This window comes from Rhodofomes roseus (genome assembly GCF_022264815.1).
Source record: "Rhodofomes roseus strain CIRM-BRFM 1785 chromosome Unknown C8Q71scaffold_1, whole genome shotgun sequence".
Lineage (NCBI taxonomy): Eukaryota > Fungi > Basidiomycota > Agaricomycetes > Polyporales > Fomitopsidaceae > Rhodofomes > Rhodofomes roseus.
The window spans coordinates 719241-736647 of NW_025952957.1; the positions used below are offsets into that span (position 1 = coordinate 719241).

The 17407-nt window shown below is 58.2% G+C and overlaps 9 protein-coding genes across 9 annotated transcripts; 4 read left to right on the forward strand and 5 right to left on the reverse strand.

Moving 5' to 3' along the window:
- Window positions 1-4: 4 nt before the first annotated feature.
- Window positions 5-4890, forward strand: C8Q71DRAFT_729746 (nucleoporin Nup120/160-domain-containing protein). Its single transcript, XM_047922046.1, has 10 exons — window positions 5-481; window positions 532-2601; window positions 2658-2943; window positions 2995-3200; window positions 3279-3460; window positions 3519-3684; window positions 3742-3904; window positions 3958-4168; window positions 4219-4308; window positions 4358-4890. The coding sequence occupies exons 1-10, from the start codon at window positions 163-165 to the stop codon at window positions 4556-4558; spliced, it is 3894 nt and encodes a 1297-aa protein (XP_047784521.1). The 5' UTR covers window positions 5-162; the 3' UTR covers window positions 4559-4890.
- Window positions 4891-5597, forward strand: C8Q71DRAFT_729750 (uncharacterized protein). Its single transcript, XM_047922047.1, has 5 exons — window positions 4891-4998; window positions 5057-5067; window positions 5118-5188; window positions 5247-5340; window positions 5405-5597. Exons 1-5 carry the CDS (start codon window positions 4948-4950, stop codon window positions 5424-5426), a joined length of 249 nt encoding a protein of 82 aa, XP_047784522.1. The 5' UTR covers window positions 4891-4947; the 3' UTR covers window positions 5427-5597.
- C8Q71DRAFT_729753 (NADP-dependent oxidoreductase domain-containing protein) lies at window positions 5598-7119 on the forward strand. The gene is made up of 5 exons (XM_047922048.1): window positions 5598-5752; window positions 5806-5930; window positions 5981-6092; window positions 6168-6504; window positions 6558-7119. The coding sequence occupies exons 1-5, from the start codon at window positions 5654-5656 to the stop codon at window positions 7070-7072; spliced, it is 1188 nt and encodes a 395-aa protein (XP_047784523.1). The 5' UTR covers window positions 5598-5653; the 3' UTR covers window positions 7073-7119.
- Window positions 7120-9305, reverse strand: C8Q71DRAFT_729756 (chaperone). The gene is made up of 5 exons (XM_047922049.1): window positions 9041-9305; window positions 8820-8985; window positions 8210-8767; window positions 7450-8153; window positions 7120-7393 (listed from the first exon to the last, which is right to left on the reverse strand). Exons 1-5 carry the CDS (start codon window positions 9221-9223, stop codon window positions 7250-7252), a joined length of 1755 nt encoding a protein of 584 aa, XP_047784524.1. The 5' UTR covers window positions 9224-9305; the 3' UTR covers window positions 7120-7249.
- Window positions 9306-9388: 83 nt separating this feature from the next.
- On the reverse strand, window positions 9389-10378 carry C8Q71DRAFT_729761 (uncharacterized protein). Its single transcript, XM_047922050.1, has 2 exons — window positions 9881-10378; window positions 9389-9812 (listed from the first exon to the last, which is right to left on the reverse strand). The coding sequence occupies exons 1-2, from the start codon at window positions 10251-10253 to the stop codon at window positions 9781-9783; spliced, it is 405 nt and encodes a 134-aa protein (XP_047784525.1). The 5' UTR covers window positions 10254-10378; the 3' UTR covers window positions 9389-9780.
- A 236-nt stretch (window positions 10379-10614) lies between these two features.
- C8Q71DRAFT_697403 (uncharacterized protein) lies at window positions 10615-11109 on the forward strand (the record flags this gene model as incomplete). Its single annotated transcript, XM_047919968.1, has 2 exons — window positions 10615-10784; window positions 10854-11109. Coding segments are annotated over 2 exons (426 nt in total), but the record flags the coding sequence as incomplete, so codon positions are not given.
- On the reverse strand, window positions 11000-12494 carry C8Q71DRAFT_11297 (Isochorismatase hydrolase). Its single transcript, XM_047916337.1, has 6 exons — window positions 12308-12494; window positions 12176-12240; window positions 12066-12108; window positions 11862-12016; window positions 11625-11802; window positions 11000-11568 (listed from the first exon to the last, which is right to left on the reverse strand). The coding sequence occupies exons 1-6, from the start codon at window positions 12381-12383 to the stop codon at window positions 11450-11452; spliced, it is 636 nt and encodes a 211-aa protein (XP_047784527.1). The 5' UTR covers window positions 12384-12494; the 3' UTR covers window positions 11000-11449.
- Window positions 12495-12518: 24 nt separating this feature from the next.
- On the reverse strand, window positions 12519-12996 carry C8Q71DRAFT_11327 (uncharacterized protein). The gene has a single exon (XM_047916340.1). It carries the CDS (start codon window positions 12900-12902, stop codon window positions 12654-12656), a length of 249 nt encoding a protein of 82 aa, XP_047784528.1. The 5' UTR covers window positions 12903-12996; the 3' UTR covers window positions 12519-12653.
- A 688-nt stretch (window positions 12997-13684) lies between these two features.
- C8Q71DRAFT_698302 (uncharacterized protein) lies at window positions 13685-16638 on the reverse strand (the record flags this gene model as incomplete). The annotated part of the gene is made up of 2 exons (XM_047920012.1): window positions 13685-16161; window positions 16212-16638. The coding sequence occupies 2 exons, from the start codon at window positions 16636-16638 to the stop codon at window positions 13685-13687; spliced, it is 2904 nt and encodes a 967-aa protein (XP_047784529.1).
- Between the last annotated feature and the right edge of the window lie 769 nt (window positions 16639-17407).

The following is a 17407-nucleotide window of genomic DNA, read 5'->3' on the forward strand; positions in this document are numbered from 1 at the left end:
ACCCGCCGCGACGTCGCAGACACGTACGGCAGGATCCCCGCAAACTGCCCCGTCGAGCACGCCACTCATGTCGCGCTCGCCCACGCGCCAGACACCGGCCCCGTCCTCCTGCGCCTCACCCACGGCCGGCGCGTCCTCGAAGTAGTATGTCTCCACTCCGACATGCCTCCGTTCCGATTCGACTTCCCTTCCCCCATTCTGCCCTACCCTGCGGTCACACGCGCGTTCGGTTGCATTTTTCTCGTGGCCGTGACAGCCTCAGCGTCCCTCTACCACATCGCCCTCCCGGTCCGTGACCGCAACCCGTCATGGCAACCCCAGGACACAAACCTGTGGTGTCGCGAGTATGAGATCCAGGGCATGCCCCGGGACACCGACGCCCTCGTCCATGTGCATGACATCCACTTTGCTGTTATCGCCCTGCCAGACGGATCTTTGCTTCGTGTCGACAGTAATCTGATTGGGCAGTTCCCCTCAACTGGTGAGGGTCGTGTTTCTGTTGTACATGCGCGTGGCTGATCCCGAGAGCAGCAGATCACTGGACTGAAACGAGACTGGGTGCCCGCACCCTCTCCGGGCTCTCCTACTTGCTCTCGAGCAAGGGCATCGGAAGCTCAGAAAGCAGCCAGGTCGTAGCCATGACGTCCTTCCCTCCTCCCACCGACGTCGGGGACCTCTACGCACTCTCACGGGACAGGACGTTCCGTTCCTTTACCCCCTCGGGCGCGGTGTCCTATTCAACAACGTTGCCGGCGGTTCCCCCTGGCAAACTCGTCACGCTCGATCCAGGATCGACCCAGGCCTCGACTAAGCCTTCTGTATTACTTCCGCCCGACCCTCAAAAGCTGATCCGCGCGTTTCCCGGACCCACCACCAACACGCTCTGCGTTCTAGTCTTCATTCCGACGGAGTCTTCTTCCACATCTGGTGGATTCTTCCACCTCTTTTCTAGCGCTGGTACTGCCCTGCGGCCCTTGGTAACCTTTGAGGCCCCGAAAACCACGGGGCACGCCCATCTCGCAGATTTCATCGTGCAAGATGCGACCCTCTATACGTTGTGGGACAAAGAAGGCCAGTCGATGGTCCAAGAGATCGAGCTCGCCTTCGATGAATCAAGCATGGCCGAACAGCAATGGCAAACCGCGTATTACCCCTCCGAGATAGAACTCGCGCCGGCCTATCTCGATGAATTGCTCCTGGCCGCCGGGTCCCTGACCGACAAGTTCTTCGAAGCCATCATGCGACCCGGGATGTTCTCGCCACTAACGTTACAGATCGCCATCGACCAGTACACCGACTCGTGCCGTTCATTACCGGGACCAGCTCCTCCCCAGCTGCTGGCTGCGTACACGAACGTGGCGGAGCAGATTGCCGCAGTGGTCGGCTGCACGGTCAGACTAACACGAGATCCTCATACTGGGGCTGCGCAGCACACGAAGTATTGGAACGCCCTGAAGCGGGACTGGGAAGGCTTCATAGCACGGTGCCGCGAGGTCGAGAGGAGCGCACGTTGGCCGCTCGCCATTGGGCTGGGCGGCGAGAAGGACGGCGTGCTCGTAATCGAACGGGAACGCGTGGCTACCCTTGTCCCAGGCGACTTCGCGTTGCAGCTGCACAAGGACCTCGAACGGGAGTCCGAAATTAACAGCCAGTACGAGCTCCTCGATCTCATTTGGAAATTGCGGGAGAAGCTGGGCCCTCGTACGATGCGCAAGCTGGAGGACCAGCTCGTTATGATGCTCCAGCAGGAGCTCTCGTTCGCGTTCGCTGATGTGGTGAGCGACTCCGCCGCGAGGATGCATTACCGTGATTACGTGGACGAAGGCCTGGAGAGCTGGGTGACGATGCGTCTGTCGGCTATTCGCAATGTCGACGCGGGGATCCGTGCGATCATGGACTCGATTGGGGGCTACGACCAGACGATCGTGAAGCCCGAGCAGACAGAACCTGACCTGGCCGAATCCAGACCTCCTGTCCCAGCGGTGTCGGCGTGGCGAAGGGCATCCATCGCGTCCTACGTTACGGCTAGCGTCGAGGCCAGGTATGAATTGGCTCTATCGCTCGCCGGGCTGCTCTACTACCTTGCGGACGACCTGCACACCTGGGATCCGACCTTGCTCGGCGAAATACTGGTCGTGTTCAGAGGCGCAGCGATGTTACGTTATATCACGCGACAACCCGCAGGCGACATCGTCTCTCCGTCCCTTCTAGCGGACGGAGCGGGCAATGATGACGATGTGGTGTTGAGAATGCGCAATATGCATGTCTCTGCACGCCGCTATGGCTTCAAGCCGACGTTCTCGCTCGTACACAGATTACTCGCGCAGGACAGCAGCCCGGTCTACGAGCTGCCCCAGGCGGCCCATGTGTTCCTCGACGCTACGGGCCTACTTCAGTCCGTCATCCCGTCTCACGCGACCAAGTTGGAGGTTCAAGTCTGTGAGACATTGCGGCTCCTTGGGTATCATGAAGTTGCCCGAGAAATGCTATCTTGGCTCCCGAGGACTCCTGGCGTCACCTACGTACAGGGACGTCTGTGGCTGGAAGAAGGCCGCCTCGATGACGCTGCGACTGTCATGGAGTGCTTGGCGGGTAGCTTCGGTGGGTCACATCGCTTCCTCCGGTCAATCGATAATGTGATCTAACCCTCCGTGCAGGATCTAGAGGCGCGCTATCGGACGAAGATTCGGAGGCGCTGGCTGCCGTCCTACCCGGCGCGGAGCTCTTTGGGACTGAGTTCGATTGCTACCTCCACACCGCCGGGCTTTTCAAAACAGCGTCGGATACCCTGCACGAAGTCTCCTTCACGCAGCTCGCGATCTCAGCCGCGCCGCCTGGAACAGACACCGCGTCCTTATGGCACGGAGTCATTCGGGGCCTCACGGACTTGGGGCTCTACGAGGATGCGTACGCCTCGCTTGTCTCCACACCGTATGAGAAGCTGTAGGTCCTCGCTTTCATGTTCTAATCCCGTGTGTGCTGATCGTGTGTCAGAAAACGGGAGTGCATCAGTCAGCTCATTTATCGGATGTGTGAAGAGGATGCTGTGAAGCGGCTCATGTCGTTCAATTTCGCTGGTCTGGCGGACGAGGTGGAGGATGCGCTGGCCTTCAAGGTCCGGAATGCCGACCCGCGGATCCGACCATTCTATTCCCGCATCCTCTATACGTGGTACATCTCCAGAGGCGACTATCGTAACGGTGAGTCGACGAGAAACATCGCTGGGAAGCTCCCTGCGCGGTACCTGTGCTCATCGAGATTTGTGTTCCGCGTTGCAGCCGCACTCACTATGTACCAGCGGGCTCGGAAGCTAGGCGCTCTGATCGGCGACCTGTCAGACTTCGTTAGCCTCACTGAGCTGCAGCTTGAAGCTTATGTTGTCGGCATGAATGCTCTCGCCCTAATCGATCAGAAGAACGCCTGGATAGTCCTTCCTGTGACGGGAGAAACCGAACATGAGGTGAGCAGACGACCGTCTTTCATTGCAGGCTCGCTAACCGCTGGTCGATCGTTCGCAGCCGCGCAAGCGACGTAAGCTATCGAGGAATGTACCAGAGAACCGCTACTCTGCGGGCAAACGAGACGCTGAGATCGTGCACCTGTCGGATATGCAGTACGAGTACACTCTTCTGTCCGCTCGTCTGGAGTTGATCGGGAGGGACCCCACGTTGTTGTCTGCCGGAGGTCGGTAAATATTTCCCCTGGCGTCTCGCACATCCTCACTGACCGCACGGGCCGCAGGATTGACACTGTCTCCGCCGTCCATTATCATGAGACTGGCCCAGAACAATCTTTTCAGCGTAGCGATGGCTACTGCTCGCTGCCTCAAGGAGGACATGACTGACCTATTCGGACACCTGACTCGACAGTGTCTGCGGCTCGCCCGCAATCCAGATGCTGTAGTGTGGGTACATTCACTCGTCTTCTACGCATGCGGTGCTAATGACTGGCGAGCAGTGCAGAGGACACTTCTGACTGGCTCCTGACCGATAAAGTTTCCTCGTGGCCAGGTACACCCACGGATCGGGGCTGGAGATTTCTTAGGCAGGCGTTGGAGCGTCATGATGGATCAGAGACAGACTTCAGGTACAGTAAGGTGACTCTTGAGACTATCCTGGAGTACGATAGGGCATCGCCACCGCCGCCGTGGCTGGTCCACACGCTCGAGGTGGGTACCTGACACCCCAAGTAGCAAGCAACCCTAACTGGTGTCCATAGACGCAGCACCCTGAGTACTTAATCAGGACATGTCTACGGTATGACAACCTCGACTCAGCCCTCGATCATGTTCTGGCTCTCATGCGAAGGGTGGGGTTTCCCGTACTTCCATTCATTCGACTGACTGAACTCTCCGCAGAGCGACGCGCGGCTCGCCCAGGAACTGCCGAAGACATCTGCCGCAACATGGCTGCCGTATACCCTCATTGACCAGGTTCTGCTCGCTGCCGACTCCCAAGAAGACCTGTCCTCTCGTGGGAAAGTCCTGCAGAAGGAGCTGCGCAGCGAGATAACCAGTCGAATCAAGCGAGTTCAAAAGTTCTCGCAGGCTGCAAGATGATCGGTAGAAGGGCGAATGCCGTTGAGGACAGTACATCGAATAGCATTTCCTCGGTGCTGCAGCGGAACGTGTACAGGCTTCCCCTTCCTCAAAACCCACGCTATTGTAGCAGTAACATACGACGATCTTGTATTTTTCTCTCTCACTTCTCAGTGCTGTGAATCAATGCTGTCATGGCGTCGCTGCATCACCCGTGTCTGGAGACGGTTCAGAGGTGGGAGAGCGGTCACACTGCGACCGGCCGAGAGGCGACTGGGCAAAGCACGTGCCGTGACGGGACGCGTCGGTCCCCGTGGGAATCAGTCGACGGCCGGAATACGGTGGGCTTCGGACGTGCGGACTCTGACCACTACGCCCTCTACCGCAACTACATCTTGCTGTTGCCCAACATGTCGCCGAACCTGCGCAAGTCGTTTATGAAGAACTGGTTTGCCGTTGAGGTAAGTCGTTTTTACGTCGCGAGGGAGTGGAGGGCTTACGCGCGAGCTGCGCTTGCAGGCAACACCCATGTAAGTCGGTGCTTTTGGCCGCGAATGGCGGAAGACTGAATCTCGTCAAGCTTTGCGGTCATGGGAGTGGCCGTACTGGGTGCAGGCTGGTACCTTACACGGCTGGCTCGAGGCCCAACAGGTGAGTCTGACACGATTGAGGGTTGTTCTTGAAAGTGACTTATCGGATGCCTTTCCAGTCATATGGACGAGGGACAACCCAACTCCCTGGAATGACATCCAGCCCAACGAGGGCACCAAGCTTCTGACAGTGAACCAGCACTTTGAGAAGAGGTATGTGTCCCACCGCATGCCCTGTCGCCGCGCTGCTCCGACTCATCCGCATCATTTGCTGCAGTTGGGAAAGGAAGAAGCTTTGAGAGTGGACCCCTTCGCTGCGCGGGCTCTGGCCTCGAGTTGATTCATTGTCTGCTGTACGAAATGGTTGTGAATGTTCCTGGTCAGCTTTGGCATTGCCTGTCTGTACATATCGCGCGCGTGACGTGCTAGTGTGATTGCACATTGTGACTGCGGCGTCGGCCTCAGATGACATGTGTGGTGGTTCAGCTTGTCCTCATCTCCGCGCTCGCCCTCCGCGTATAGCACCATGGTCATCAAACTCGACTCCCCTCAGCCCGTCTTTTCTCTGCCTGGCCTCGACGTCCCTGATGAAGACGAGGATCGCCCTGCGAACGGCTCTTCGCTGGTAAGGTCCGGCCTGAGCGGAGGCCGTGAGTGTAGCTGAGATATTACCCCAAGAGCACTGTCGGTTCCCTGGGACTCTCGGAGATTGTCTTCGGTGCGGCCGCGCTGTCTACGATCTACAACAAGGACGAGCACCTCAGCAGCTTCACGCCCGTGCGCACTGTCCGGCTGGCTCTGCGGTGCGTCCGAACTCAATCAGCGTGCGTCGAGACCCTGACCTTGCGCCTAGCTACGGAGTGAACGCGTTCGATACGTCCGCCTACTATGGCGAGTCCGAGATCGTGTTGGGCACCGCGCTCAAAGCCCTCGAGGTCGACTTCCCCCGCTCCGCATACAAGCTCGTACGTACCACAACCTCCCCATTTCACCGACATTGTCGGCCACGACGTCACTGATCCGTCTTCTGTGGACGTTAGATGACCAAATGCGGCCGCTACGGCAGTCCCCGCTCAGACTTTGACTACTCGCCCGCGACCCTTCGTGCCAGCATCCAGCGCAGCCTCAAGCGGCTCAACACGACCTATCTCGACGCGGTCTATCTCCATGACGTCGAATTTGTCGCGACCCAGGTTGGCCCACGCGAAGATGGCCACCCCACTGACGCGCTGAAGCCGGAGAACCTCGAGAAGTACGGACTCGCAGATGGCCAGGAGAGCAAGGTTTGGGGCGACGGCGACCAGCTCGTTCTCGATGGCCTCGTGGAGCTGCAGAAGATGAAAGACGAGGGGATTGTCAAGGCCATCGGCATCACCGGTCTGCATCGCCCTCCTCTATTGCCGTCGCATCTCACCAACGTTGCTTTGCAGGCTACCCGCTCCCCACCCTCCTCCGCCTCGCGCTGCTCGTGCTGCACACCGCGCCGTACAAGCCGCTCGACGTGCTCCTCTCCTATTCGCACCTCACCCTCCAGAACAGCGCGTTCGCCGAGTTCGCGCCGCTCCTCCGCGAGCGCGCACGCGTCGGCCAGCTGCTCACCGCGTCCCCGCTCAACATGGGCCTCCTCACGCCGAACCCGCCCAAGTGGCACCCCGCGCCTCCTGAACTGAAGGAGGCGGTGAAAAAGGTTGAGGAGGCCTGTGCGGACTGGGACGGTAGGATGGTGAACATCGCGGTGGGGTATGGGTACAGGAAGGCGGCTGAGCTGAGTGTGCCGATGGTGGCCGGCCTGAGCAATCCGCGCGAGGTTCATGAGAGCATGCGAGCCTGGCGCGATCTGAAGCAGAGCTCAGAGAAGAGGATTGCTCAGGAGCAGAAAGCCTTCGAAATTTTCGACGGATACCAAGGTTGGTCGTGGGCTTCGCCTCCCGACAACTTGTTGTAGAGAGCTTCACGTAACACCACTTTGAATGGCCCCGGACTCTCCTCGCACACTCTCATGTTGAGACAATGAAGCAATGTAGATGTGTCTATAGATACAGGATATTGTACGGTATGATAAAACAAACACTATGAACTTCCCGAGAGCACCATGCAGAGTACAGTCCGTGCAGCTACTCGACTATCGTGTCTTGATGATTCCTGCGTTGATGAGCTTCATGATGTTGTTGCGCACGGCCGGGTTCTTCATGTGGTCCTGCAGTGCTGCAGGGCTCGCTTGAGCCTGCTGGAGGATGGACTGCATGATAGGGTCGCCCATAATTTTCTGTGGGACGTCAGCAATGAGCACATGCATTTTAGCAACAAGCAAAGGAGACATACCGCGATCTCCGGGTCCCGCATCGCCCGCTGGAGCGTCTCCTCCTCGCTCTCATCCGCACGCTGGCTGTACAGCTCCATTTCGCACTTCGTCATGAGGTCCTTGATCTCCTTCGCATGCTTCTTCTCCGTGTCCACATCCGCCGCGTGCTGGGCCGCCTCGATCGCCTTTGTGTAGTCGCGCATCGCGAAGAGGACGTGGCTCTTGCGGATGTACGCCTTCACGAACGCCGGGTCGACCTTGATCGCCTCCTCCGCGTCCTTGAGTGCCTCGGGGAACGCGGCGAGCTTCGTGTACGCGTTCGCGCGGTTGTTGTACCCGCGCGGGTCGGTCGGCGCGCGCTTGATCGCCTCCGTGTACGCCTTGACCGCGCCCGCAAAGTCGCCCTTGTGGAAGAGCGCGTTGCCCTCCTCGCGCGCCTCCGCCGCCTTCTCCGGGTCGATGTATGCGAGCCGCGCCGCCTCCGCCTGCGCGCGCTCCGTTTCGCGCAGCTTCGTGAGGACGTCCGGCGTGCGGTGCTCCGTGAGCGACTTGTTGTAGAACTTGATCGCGGTGATTAGGTCGCCCTTCTTCGCGTACGCGTTGCCCGTGCGTCCGAGCGCCTTCGCGACCAGCTTGTAGTCGGCGCGCAGAGAGCGGCCCTCGTCGACGGCCTTGTCACATGCCTCGATACATTTGTCGTACTCGCCCTGTTCGAAGTACGCGGCTGTGCGCGCGGGTTAGCCATACCTGCATGGGACATGCAGGCAGAATGTCACGTACCTGCGAGGTTAGTGAGGAATGTGATGTCCTTCGGCCAGGTATCCCAAGCCTTCTGGAAGTGTACAGCGGCCTCGTCCAGCTTCTTCGCCTTGTATGCCTCCGCACCGAGCTTCTTCTCTGCCTCTGCCTCCTTCCTCGCCTTCGCCTCATCCGCGTCCTCGTCGTCAGGCTCCGCCATCTCCACGTCCTGCGTCTTCGGCGGCTCCGGCGACTTGCTCGACGACGCGGCGGGTTGCGGTGGGGGTGCCGCCGGTTTCGCGGGCTCCGGCTCGGCCTTTGTGACGCCAGGCGGGAGCTCGTCCGAGCCCTCCTCGCGCGAGAAGCCCTGCATGTCGATGCCCATGAGCGCGCCGAGGACGTCAATCATGCGCGGGTCGTTGAGCGCATTCTGCGCGAGGCCGGGGTTCGCCTGGACCGTCCGGAGCTGCTGCACGAAGGCGGGGTCCGCGAGGTGCTTGGCGGTGCGAGGGTTCCCGGCGAGCTTGCCGAAGAGGTTCGGGTCACCGAACATCTTGCCCAGGCCGAGCGCGTCTCCGCCGTCTCCGCGCTCGTCAGCCGCTATCGGTAGGTGTTAGAACGAAGTGAGTGCAGAAATGGCGGGTGCGCGCACCTTTCGCGTCCTTGACCTCCTGCAGACCCTTCTTCAGCGCTGGGCTGTCCTCGAGCTTGAGACCACTCTCGTACGCAGCGATGGCATCGTCGTAGCGGCGGATGCCATGGAGGGCAGCACCCTTACGCGCGTACCCCTTCGACCATGCGGGGTTGATCTTGATGCACTGTGAAGCGGACGCGTCAGTGGCTGGTCTACGCTACCCACTACATGTCACACACCTGCTCAGCATCCTCGAGCGCTGCTGAGTACTGACGCTTCCCCGCCTTCGCTGCGCTTCGGTTCGAGAACAGTACATGGTTATTTGGGTCGATGGCGATCGCCTGGGAGAAGAGGTCGATCGCCTTATCGTAGTCTTTGGCCTGGAAGGCCTTGTTGCCCTGGTCTTTGAGCGCGTCGGCCATTCAGTGGATTTTGGTAGGTGGGAGAGGATTCAGTGTGTGGGCTGTAGACGCGGGCTGGAGGACTTTATGGCCTGCAGTCCGGATTCCAAGCGCTTTCCAATCCTAGAACTTTCCAGAATGATTGCCTTTTTTGCACCAACGTACTCGACATCCCCAATCTTATCAGATAACCTTATACACTACAAAAAAGCTCTACTCTTCTCATCCGCCGCAATCCAACAGCAAGCACTGGGGAAGTTCTGAGATCCACACGACAGACTCGGTCACGGCAGCAGTTTGGGCACTATTGTCAAGTAGCATCCAGGCCTCATAGGTGTACAGAATGGCGCAAGACATTCACAAGTCGGTGTACATTGTGATTCTGCAGTCAGCTCCGAGTCACTGTAAGTCTCTGTCGCAATAAGTCGAACCACTGGTGCACACATGGATATCATTCTTGGGCAGCCACGTTACTCGATCCCTAACGGCTCTGAGATTCAGCAAAGTGCTCCTTATCGACGTCGACGAAGTCTAGCGCAAACACCGCTAGGGTATGCAAAGCGCATCCTTCTTCAATTCTATGAGCCAGACGATCGTACTTCCTTTTGAACTGGAAACCCCGAAAATTAGCCTGGGTGAGGACTAGACCGTACAATGAGCAGGTGCGGGCGTGCTCACCGGCTTCCAAGTCTCGCCTATCCCACTCCTCCGCCCGCTTCCTCCTCGCCTCCTCCACTGCCTCACGCGCATCCTTCTTCCGACCTAACATCACCTCTCTCCACGAGATCTCCTCTCCGCTACCCTCCTCCCGCTCTGAGGTTCCTGCACGGTGACTTCGCACGAGCTTCGTTATCCTGTCGAGCTCCTGCGAAGGTATCCGCTCCCCTGACCGGAGTCGTGCCGCAGTGGGTTCTAATAGAGATAGCTGCGCCGCGAGCTGGAACCGTTCGGCCTCGGCGGTCTTCCGTTGTGAGAGGAGGTGCATGCCTAGTGATGTGATGGCTAGCGAGTAGATGACGTGCGGGACATAGTATGATGTGAAAGCGGACATGACTTGGTCAGGTGCGGCAACAAAACCGTAACAAGAGAGATAAGGCGCGTTTTGTGTTCACCTTCACCGGATGGGCATTAGAGAGTACAGACAGTGAGGACCAGTCGGGTGAGGGTCGAATCTCGATCATCTCATGTGGCAAGATCTGGGGCACGTGGGTTTATTAGGATCAGAAGCTCTTGCCAAACAAACCGTCCGCATTTGGCACTAGCACTTCGTCGCTACTCTGGCGGTGATCGCAAGGCGATCGTCTCATGCTCCCACAGAGTTCGCAGCTTCATTGAATATCTTCTCTGACCTGATGCCGGCGCTACGCAGGCGCTCTTAGAATTCTGTATCCCGGTCTGCTTCCTCCACTCCTCAGGCGTCGCAGCCAGAGCGTATCTACACAGACGTGGTCCTCGCCATCAAATCAGAATTCGTGGAGTGGATTCGCGAGCGAAGGAAGAACCACGAATTCAGATCGTATAAATTGCGCTCCACGGTCCAGAGGCTATGGCTGTACGAGTCTTCACCCCGGTGTGCCATCCGGTACGTATCCACGCGAAATCATCAATGATCATTAAGGACGTCACGCTAACGAACTATCCCCTACGGTAGGTTCGTCGTTGTGACTACACTACCCAAGGTACCGGGGGAGCTGAACGACTTTAGTGGTGTAGGGAACGACGACTTCGACGCGGGGCGTATGTCGTCTTACGCGTACCCTGTGCGAGCGTTGTACGAGCTCGAGGCACCCGTGACTCGAGAGGAACTCCATGCACGTTTTGGTATCAAGTCACCGCAGGGATACTGCTATGCGGCAAAAGCTTTGGTAGAGACTATGCCTCTCGAGGGGATGAGACAGGTCTTCTAGGCTGATGTTTTCTGGCTGGACACTGACTGACACACTTCGGGCACTGGTTCGTCATGACTATCTCTAGAATGATACCCCATCCCTGGTCATCGAAGGTTGTTATATTGCTTCACAATGCTACATTGTCTATTCGATCTCTGACGCCCAGCGGCCAGATTGTGGGAGGCTTAAACTTGAAGTCTGAACGTCCAATGTGACGAAGCCTACAAGAACGTTGCTCTCCCTAAGACTCCAACGCCCCGGCCGTGCGATCAGCGACATACGAGACACAACGCGCAAGAGTGTCTTTGACGCTGTACGAGGGGCTATATTGGCTGCAATCCAGATTCGATGCGTCATGTCATAGCATGCTCCGTTTCGTGTGTGGCGATAGCAAAGTCTGAAGGGTTTCCTTAGTGGTCTCCTTCTCATCCTTGATGACCGACGAGAATGCCTTGAAGGTTGGACGAGCCGCATCGACTGTACATTCACATCAGTTCGAATACATCTGACGAAGCGCCGTTCTAAACACTCACGTTGTAGCTGGAAAGCGATGCTCTCGCTGGTCGTTATCTGAGCACCGGCTTGGCGCATTCTCTCCAGCGCAAGCGGCACCTCTTCCGCATTGCAGCTAGACACGCCGTCCGCGATGACGTGAACATCGTACCCGGCTTCTAGAAGGTCGAGTGTCGTCTGCAGAACGCAGACGTGCGACTAACAGATATCATGTATCAACAAACCCGACATAGAGCCACTGCATCGGCGATACTCACCTCGATGCCGAAGATCGCAATTGACCTCAACTGGCGATCGGTCAAGATCTTGCTGACCTCTGGTGTAAACATGGTGAAGGCGGACTTCGAGACCGTCCCTAGATGTAGCTGTCCAAGCTGCGAGAACTCCAGCTCGGGGACAGACGGTCCAAGAGCTGCGTACGATCAGATTTGAAGCGGTACGAGATGCAGTCGGATACATACACCGTGGACTCTGCTCTGTGACTAGAACCGGGACATCGAGAACCTAGTATAATGCAGAGTGTTTCAGGTCGTCTCATGAGATTCCGACGCCAATGCAAGGCCTAACTTACTTTCGCCATCTTCAGCATCTTAGTCGCAGTTGCAACAACACTGCCGAAGGCATGAATGGCAGGTCCTGTTCATGACACGTCCAGTCATCTCAATGAACCGTAACACAGAACCGAAGAGACAGATGCACATACTGAACTTCGCTTGTAGATCGCACACGAAGAACACAGTGCGACCGGGAACGACTTTGACCACTCGTGCGACGGACATGGCTCGAGGACCTGCTGTGGGTTACGTGGTGGGGCAGACGGGAGGCAGACTGTGTGCGCTAGGCTTCGAGCATATATATACATCGAATCTGTTGTGCGTCCTCCACAATTAAATGTTCAACAGCTCTGGATGAAGCTCGGGCGGCCGTTCCCGCAGCCTTGTCGGGCATCCGCATTGACACGCACCGTCCGTTGTCTCCGTCCCCTGGCAAACGACGTATGCACTAGACCCGTGATTTACGCAGGCCGTGGTTCCATCGCACACCCGGAATTACCACGGGGCCGCACACCTGCACACCGAAAGGAGAAAGCACACAACAAAACACGAAGAGCTAAGAGGAATACTTGCATGGGTGATCATAACCAAGGCATATAACTGCAGGACAGTGCCAGCTTGCAGAACATCAAACATAGTAGTACAGGACGGAAGACCACGCATCAGATACAGAAAAGTCCATGACCGGGGTTCGCGCCACCGACGGAGCGTCAAGCTCCAATAAATGACAGAGGGGAAAGGCATTGAACGACGGGGAGGACGGGGAACGATGGTTATGGCACAATGAGGATTTTCGTGAATGGAATGGGTGTTCGGGGGATGTATGGGGTGGGTGATGCGAGACGTGACAATCGATTGAAAGCCAGGTGATGCGAGACCATGAACAGCATGAATCAAAGTAGTCCGCGGATGCGAGGGAAGAAAACCAGAGCTGAGGGTCGCATGGTGTCAGCATCGAATTATTACTCAATGAAAGGATCTCTACGCACCTCAAGGGTGTGTCGTGGCGCCTTGCGTCTTCCCATGAACGACAGGAGAGACACGTTGGTGCCGTATCCGACGCTCATCTTCCATCCGGAGCCTCAACTTCTCCAATTGCTTCTCCCTTTGGACGAAGGCCTTATCTTTTGGCGTAGGCCTCGTGGCCCTTGGTTGCGCAGGCTGCGGCGCGTTCACGAAAGTCGAGCTCACAGAAGCATCGCTCGGAGAGCTCGAGTGGCTCGCGCTCTCCGGGATGAAACACAGTGCGGCGGCCGCAGCTGCAGTGGCGGATGCTCTGGAGCGCGGCGACCAGGGGAGGGAGGGCATGGGTATGAAGTTCGTCAAGGTCTGGAATGAAAGTCGTGAGGCAAGCGTGGGAGACATGGATATAATGGAGGAGGGAGAGGTCGGAGATTGAGAAGAAGGCGCGGAGGACGGAGAGGAGTCGAAGGGATCCTCGGTATCGGGGAGGGCATGACCATTCATAACAGGAGATGCGGAAGGAGCCTTGGTCATGACAGTGCGGGTCGATGCTGAGGCAGAGTCTACGAGACGCGAACCCCGTCAGAATGCATGACTGACATCAGGCTGGGGAGGGGCGTACTGAGAGGGCTCATCACGGGAATGCCAGAGAGCTTGACAGATGTCGGAGAGGCACGTCGTGGCTGCGGGATGAAAGAAGCAGTCTTCCCGGCGGAAGGGGGCGGGCTCTTGTGCGCGGAGCTCGCCTGAACGCGCGGCTGAGGAATGAACGTCGGCGACGCTCCACCACGCTTCGTCGGAGGAGTCTGGAATGGACTCGGGATGTTGGTATTGCGCGTAGAGAGCACAGGCGACTTCGGGGTACCAGTCATCTTGACCGACGCGAGACGCGGTATTGACGATGGCGAGGGGTACGCACTCGCCGTCCGCATTTGCGGGAACGTGAAGGAGCTGTCGGCGTCCTCAGCGGCAGGTGTCTGAGCGGCCGGCGAGGATTTCTGTGCAGGGGTCGACGGCGCAGGGGCGAGCTCCGGCTCTTGAACAACCCGGAACTCAGGCGGGATCGTGAACGTGAACTTGATCCCACCCTCGTCGACTTCACCGACAAATTCATCCTCAACATTAGCCTCTTCCTCATCCTCCTCTTCATCTTCCTCCATGACGACATCGAGTTCGCGCTTGGGCGACTCCGGCGCAACCTCAACACCTACGTCAGCAGGGATGAAGAAAGGCGGGAATTCGTCGTCAGCCTCTGCCAGAGCCTGAGCGAAAAGCGTCTTGCCGCTCTCCAGCGAACGCAGGCGGGAGTCCATGGGAGGCGAGTTGTCAACATCCTCTAAGCATCCGAAGAAGTGGTCAATTTCGTCGACACGAGACACCGCGACAGCAGGCTCCGACGACGGGAAAGTCCAGGCCTTGGAGAGGGACGCGTGGCGAGAGTGTGTTTGCTGAGTGGGACTCGGCAGGGGCGACGGTGTCGCTGACGGAGAACGCGTCAATTGAGGCACCTGCGAGTCGTCTAGCTGAGGCGCCGGCTCACTGTCGTCTGCCAGAGAACCAAACGACGACGTGGTCAGAGATTGGGGAAACGCCTCTGCGTCGCCCTCCTCTTCGTCCTCGAACCGGGCGAGCTCATCCTCCTCGGACATGCTAGACAGTGTCTCCTCGTCTTCCTCCGCCACAGACATCAGCCCAAAATCGAACTTGTCCCTCGGGGTGTCCACCGACTCAACATCGGTGAGCGAGCTTTCCGAATCGATCGACTGGAAACCGAGGCCGCGGCTCCTGGCGAACATCATGGTCCGCGACATCGCCACTGGGACCTCATAAGGCCGCGGGGTGTTCATAAGGCCTGCATGCTCCAGCTCCCTCTCAACTTCCTCCCGCTTCTTCCTCTCCGCGTCGAGCTCCCCCTGCAGACGTACGCACTCGTTCTGCGTGGTGGACATGCGCTCTAGCTCCGCCTTCAGCCGCTCGACCTCCTGCTCCGCAGTGGTCTTCTCCGTCTTGACTTGCTCAAGCTCTTCGACTACCTGCTTGGCATCAGCAGTCTTGGCCTGAAGGGATTCTTCAAGCCCAGCCTTCTCCATTTCTAACAGGCCAAGACGCTGGCGGGCGACCCACGCGTCCCGGCGCTCAGCATCGATGCGCTTCGCGTACAGGCTGATCTGCTTGTCGAGGTCGCTAACGCGCATGCGCCAGCCATCGACGTCCTTCTTGAGCTCATCGCGCTCCGCTTTCAGGTCTGCAATCAAGGACAGCATCTCGTCACTGGGCTCGCTGCTCACGGCGGACACCGCGGACGAATCGGAGGCATAGGAAACGGGGCGCGAGTAAGACCTGCTGTTGCGAGAGGACAGGACGCGCTCCAGGTCCGAAATGCGCTGCACAAGCGTGGCATGGGCCTGAAAAAGAAAGTGCTGTTCGCTGGTCGAGAGGGGCCGGGTCGACCGGCTCGCAAGAAAGGACTCCATGTCCTCGTGCGTACGCGAAGATGTGCTCGTCGGCGTCATCTCGGGCGTCGGCAGCCCAATCATGGTTTGCGAAGGTGTGTCCGTTGAGCAAACGTAGGAGATACTAGAGCGTCGCGATAGCTGCGAGCCACGAAAGGACTGCTGGCGCTCCGTGTTCAGGTCCAGGTTGAGAGACGGCCGGCGGGTAGGGGCGCCTGACAGTGGCGAAGACGACGACGGAAGGTTCAGCGACTGGCGCTTAGAAGCCAGGGTCAACGAACGCAGGCCGGAGCGTGCGCTGGGGCTCGGCGTGAGCGTCGGGGTAGGGAGGTCGCCAGTCACGACGCTACCAGCTGCAAGAGACAGAGGGCGCAAGTTGAGGCTTGCTGGCCGACGCCTCGCGGGTGCAGGTGACGGCGAGGTGACGGTGACTTCCACGGGAGACTCCGACACAGGGACCTGCTCCTCTTCTTCCTCTTCCTCCTCTACAAGCGTGCCCAGTTGTTCACTTGAGGAGACAGAAGCCATGAATTTGCCAAACGACTCGCGTTTGCTGCTTGGCGCAGGTGGGAACGACGGCTTGCTGGCTTCATAGGACGTCAGGAAGCTTTTACGTGACTTATTAGATAACACGTACGGAACTCGAACGGACGCTTGTTGGTCTCATCTGCATCAAATTCTGGTATCTCGACCTTCGAGAACGATCCCACATCGGTCTTGCCTTCCAACGCCCACAATGCCCGCCGACGGACAGAGTCTTTGTCGCCGAGATTGATGTTATCTTCAGAGACAGATTGCGGAATGGTGGGCAGCGAAACGCCCATCATGTCGGCAGACTCCCGACGAGTGGACACGGAAGAGCGGCGGTGATGATGAGAGCTGCGCTTGGAGGAAACCGAGGTGCGAGTAGGGGAAGGAGGCTCATCGGTTGTCGTCACAGATGGCGTAGGGAAAGAGAGGGGGACAGAAACCGAGCCATTACGAGAGTGAGAACGCGCGTGGCGTGGCTTCGGACCGCTATTATTCGTGGAAGGGGGTGCTCCGCCCATTCTGAACGAATCCATCTATGCATTCAGGTCAGCTGATACATTCAATAGGCCGCGCATTTCCGAAGAACACCATGTCAAGCTACAGTGAATGTTCGCCGATCACAACAGGTGCACAATGGACCGCAATGCAACACGGTCGAGCCTGCCACGCTGCAGCGGACACCGCTAGAAGGACACTTTAAGCATTCCGAGGAACATCCAAGGGCCGAGCCTAACTGTTTGTGCCTGGCGACGTCCGTGGGTTCCCCGCACTCATTCGACCAGTCCAACAATCGGGCAAAGTCCTGAACTCGGCCAAGCTCCCAGAACCCGCCGTCTGTTGTGGAGTACGCTGCAAAGCCCCGAAGCCGGTGTGTGAGATCCTGGCGCCCGCGCACCCACGCGTATCAGGTTCAACCAGCATCAGGCGCTGCCTAGGTCCTGCCCTAGGACGGCGAAAACCCCGTCTGCCCAGGCGAGAGGTGTGGAATTCGTCGCTGTCTATGCACTCACAAGCAGCTTGTGCGAGACAGCTCGAGGGCTCGGGCTCGGAACTGTAATGCAGGACTGGAGGAAGAACGCGAGCTCACGACTGGTTCCCATTGCAAAGCAGCGTACACGACCTCCCCGGCGTCGCGTACCAAGTGAACCTGCAGTGATGACGTCCGAGACTGGAAATGAAATGAACACACACCCTCATCTTATCGGCGAGGACATGCGCCTCCTCTCTGGCTGTGTTGCTGGCGACTGCGGAGTGGTCCATGGTATTCACGTAGAGTGTTGGGGGCGTAAATGAGTGGCTGTT

What these genes read in the sequence shown, in the direction of transcription:
- C8Q71DRAFT_11297 (XM_047916337.1), bottom strand. Translation starts at nt 12,383, where the DNA reads ATGTCCGTCGCACGAGTGGTCAAAGTCGTTCCCGGTCGCACTGTGTTC. An exon ending in CGATCTACAAGCGAAGTTCA is followed by an intron (nt 12,241 to 12,307) that starts GTATGTGCATCT and finishes TGTCATGAACAG; the next exon opens with GACCTGCCATTCATGCCTTC. An exon ending in CATCGCTTTCCAGCTACAAC is followed by an intron (nt 11,569 to 11,624) that starts GTGAGTGTTTAG and finishes GTGAATGTACAG; the next exon opens with TCGATGCGGCTCGTCCAACC.
- C8Q71DRAFT_729761 (XM_047922050.1), bottom strand. Translation starts at nt 10,253, where the DNA reads ATGTCCGCTTTCACATCATACTATGTCCCGCACGTCATCTACTCGCTA. An exon ending in TAGGCGAGACTTGGAAGCCG is followed by an intron (nt 9,813 to 9,880) that starts GTGAGCACGCCC and finishes CGGGGTTTCCAG; the next exon opens with TTCAAAAGGAAGTACGATCG.
- C8Q71DRAFT_729753 (XM_047922048.1), top strand. Translation starts at nt 5,654, where the DNA reads ATGGTCATCAAACTCGACTCCCCTCAGCCCGTCTTTTCTCTGCCTGGC. An exon ending in ACTGTCCGGCTGGCTCTGCG is followed by an intron (nt 5,931 to 5,980) that starts GTGCGTCCGAAC and finishes CCTTGCGCCTAG; the next exon opens with CTACGGAGTGAACGCGTTCG. An exon ending in CAAGGCCATCGGCATCACCG is followed by an intron (nt 6,505 to 6,557) that starts GTCTGCATCGCC and finishes GTTGCTTTGCAG; the next exon opens with GCTACCCGCTCCCCACCCTC.
- C8Q71DRAFT_729750 (XM_047922047.1), top strand. Translation starts at nt 4,948, where the DNA reads ATGTCGCCGAACCTGCGCAAGTCGTTTATGAAGAACTGGTTTGCCGTT. An exon ending in GCTGGCTCGAGGCCCAACAG is followed by an intron (nt 5,189 to 5,246) that starts GTGAGTCTGACA and finishes ATGCCTTTCCAG; the next exon opens with TCATATGGACGAGGGACAAC. An exon ending in AACCAGCACTTTGAGAAGAG is followed by an intron (nt 5,341 to 5,404) that starts GTATGTGTCCCA and finishes CATTTGCTGCAG; the next exon opens with TTGGGAAAGGAAGAAGCTTT.
- C8Q71DRAFT_729756 (XM_047922049.1), bottom strand. Translation starts at nt 9,223, where the DNA reads ATGGCCGACGCGCTCAAAGACCAGGGCAACAAGGCCTTCCAGGCCAAA. An exon ending in CGCTCGAGGATGCTGAGCAG is followed by an intron (nt 8,986 to 9,040) that starts GTGTGTGACATG and finishes TCCGCTTCACAG; the next exon opens with TGCATCAAGATCAACCCCGC. An exon ending in ATTCCTCACTAACCTCGCAG is followed by an intron (nt 8,154 to 8,209) that starts GTACGTGACATT and finishes CCGCGCGCACAG; the next exon opens with CCGCGTACTTCGAACAGGGC.
- C8Q71DRAFT_729746 (XM_047922046.1), top strand. Translation starts at nt 163, where the DNA reads ATGCCTCCGTTCCGATTCGACTTCCCTTCCCCCATTCTGCCCTACCCT. An exon ending in TGGGCAGTTCCCCTCAACTG is followed by an intron (nt 482 to 531) that starts GTGAGGGTCGTG and finishes TCCCGAGAGCAG; the next exon opens with CAGATCACTGGACTGAAACG. An exon ending in GTGCTTGGCGGGTAGCTTCG is followed by an intron (nt 2,602 to 2,657) that starts GTGGGTCACATC and finishes CCCTCCGTGCAG; the next exon opens with GATCTAGAGGCGCGCTATCG.
- C8Q71DRAFT_11327 (XM_047916340.1), bottom strand. Translation starts at nt 12,902, where the DNA reads ATGCCTTTCCCCTCTGTCATTTATTGGAGCTTGACGCTCCGTCGGTGG.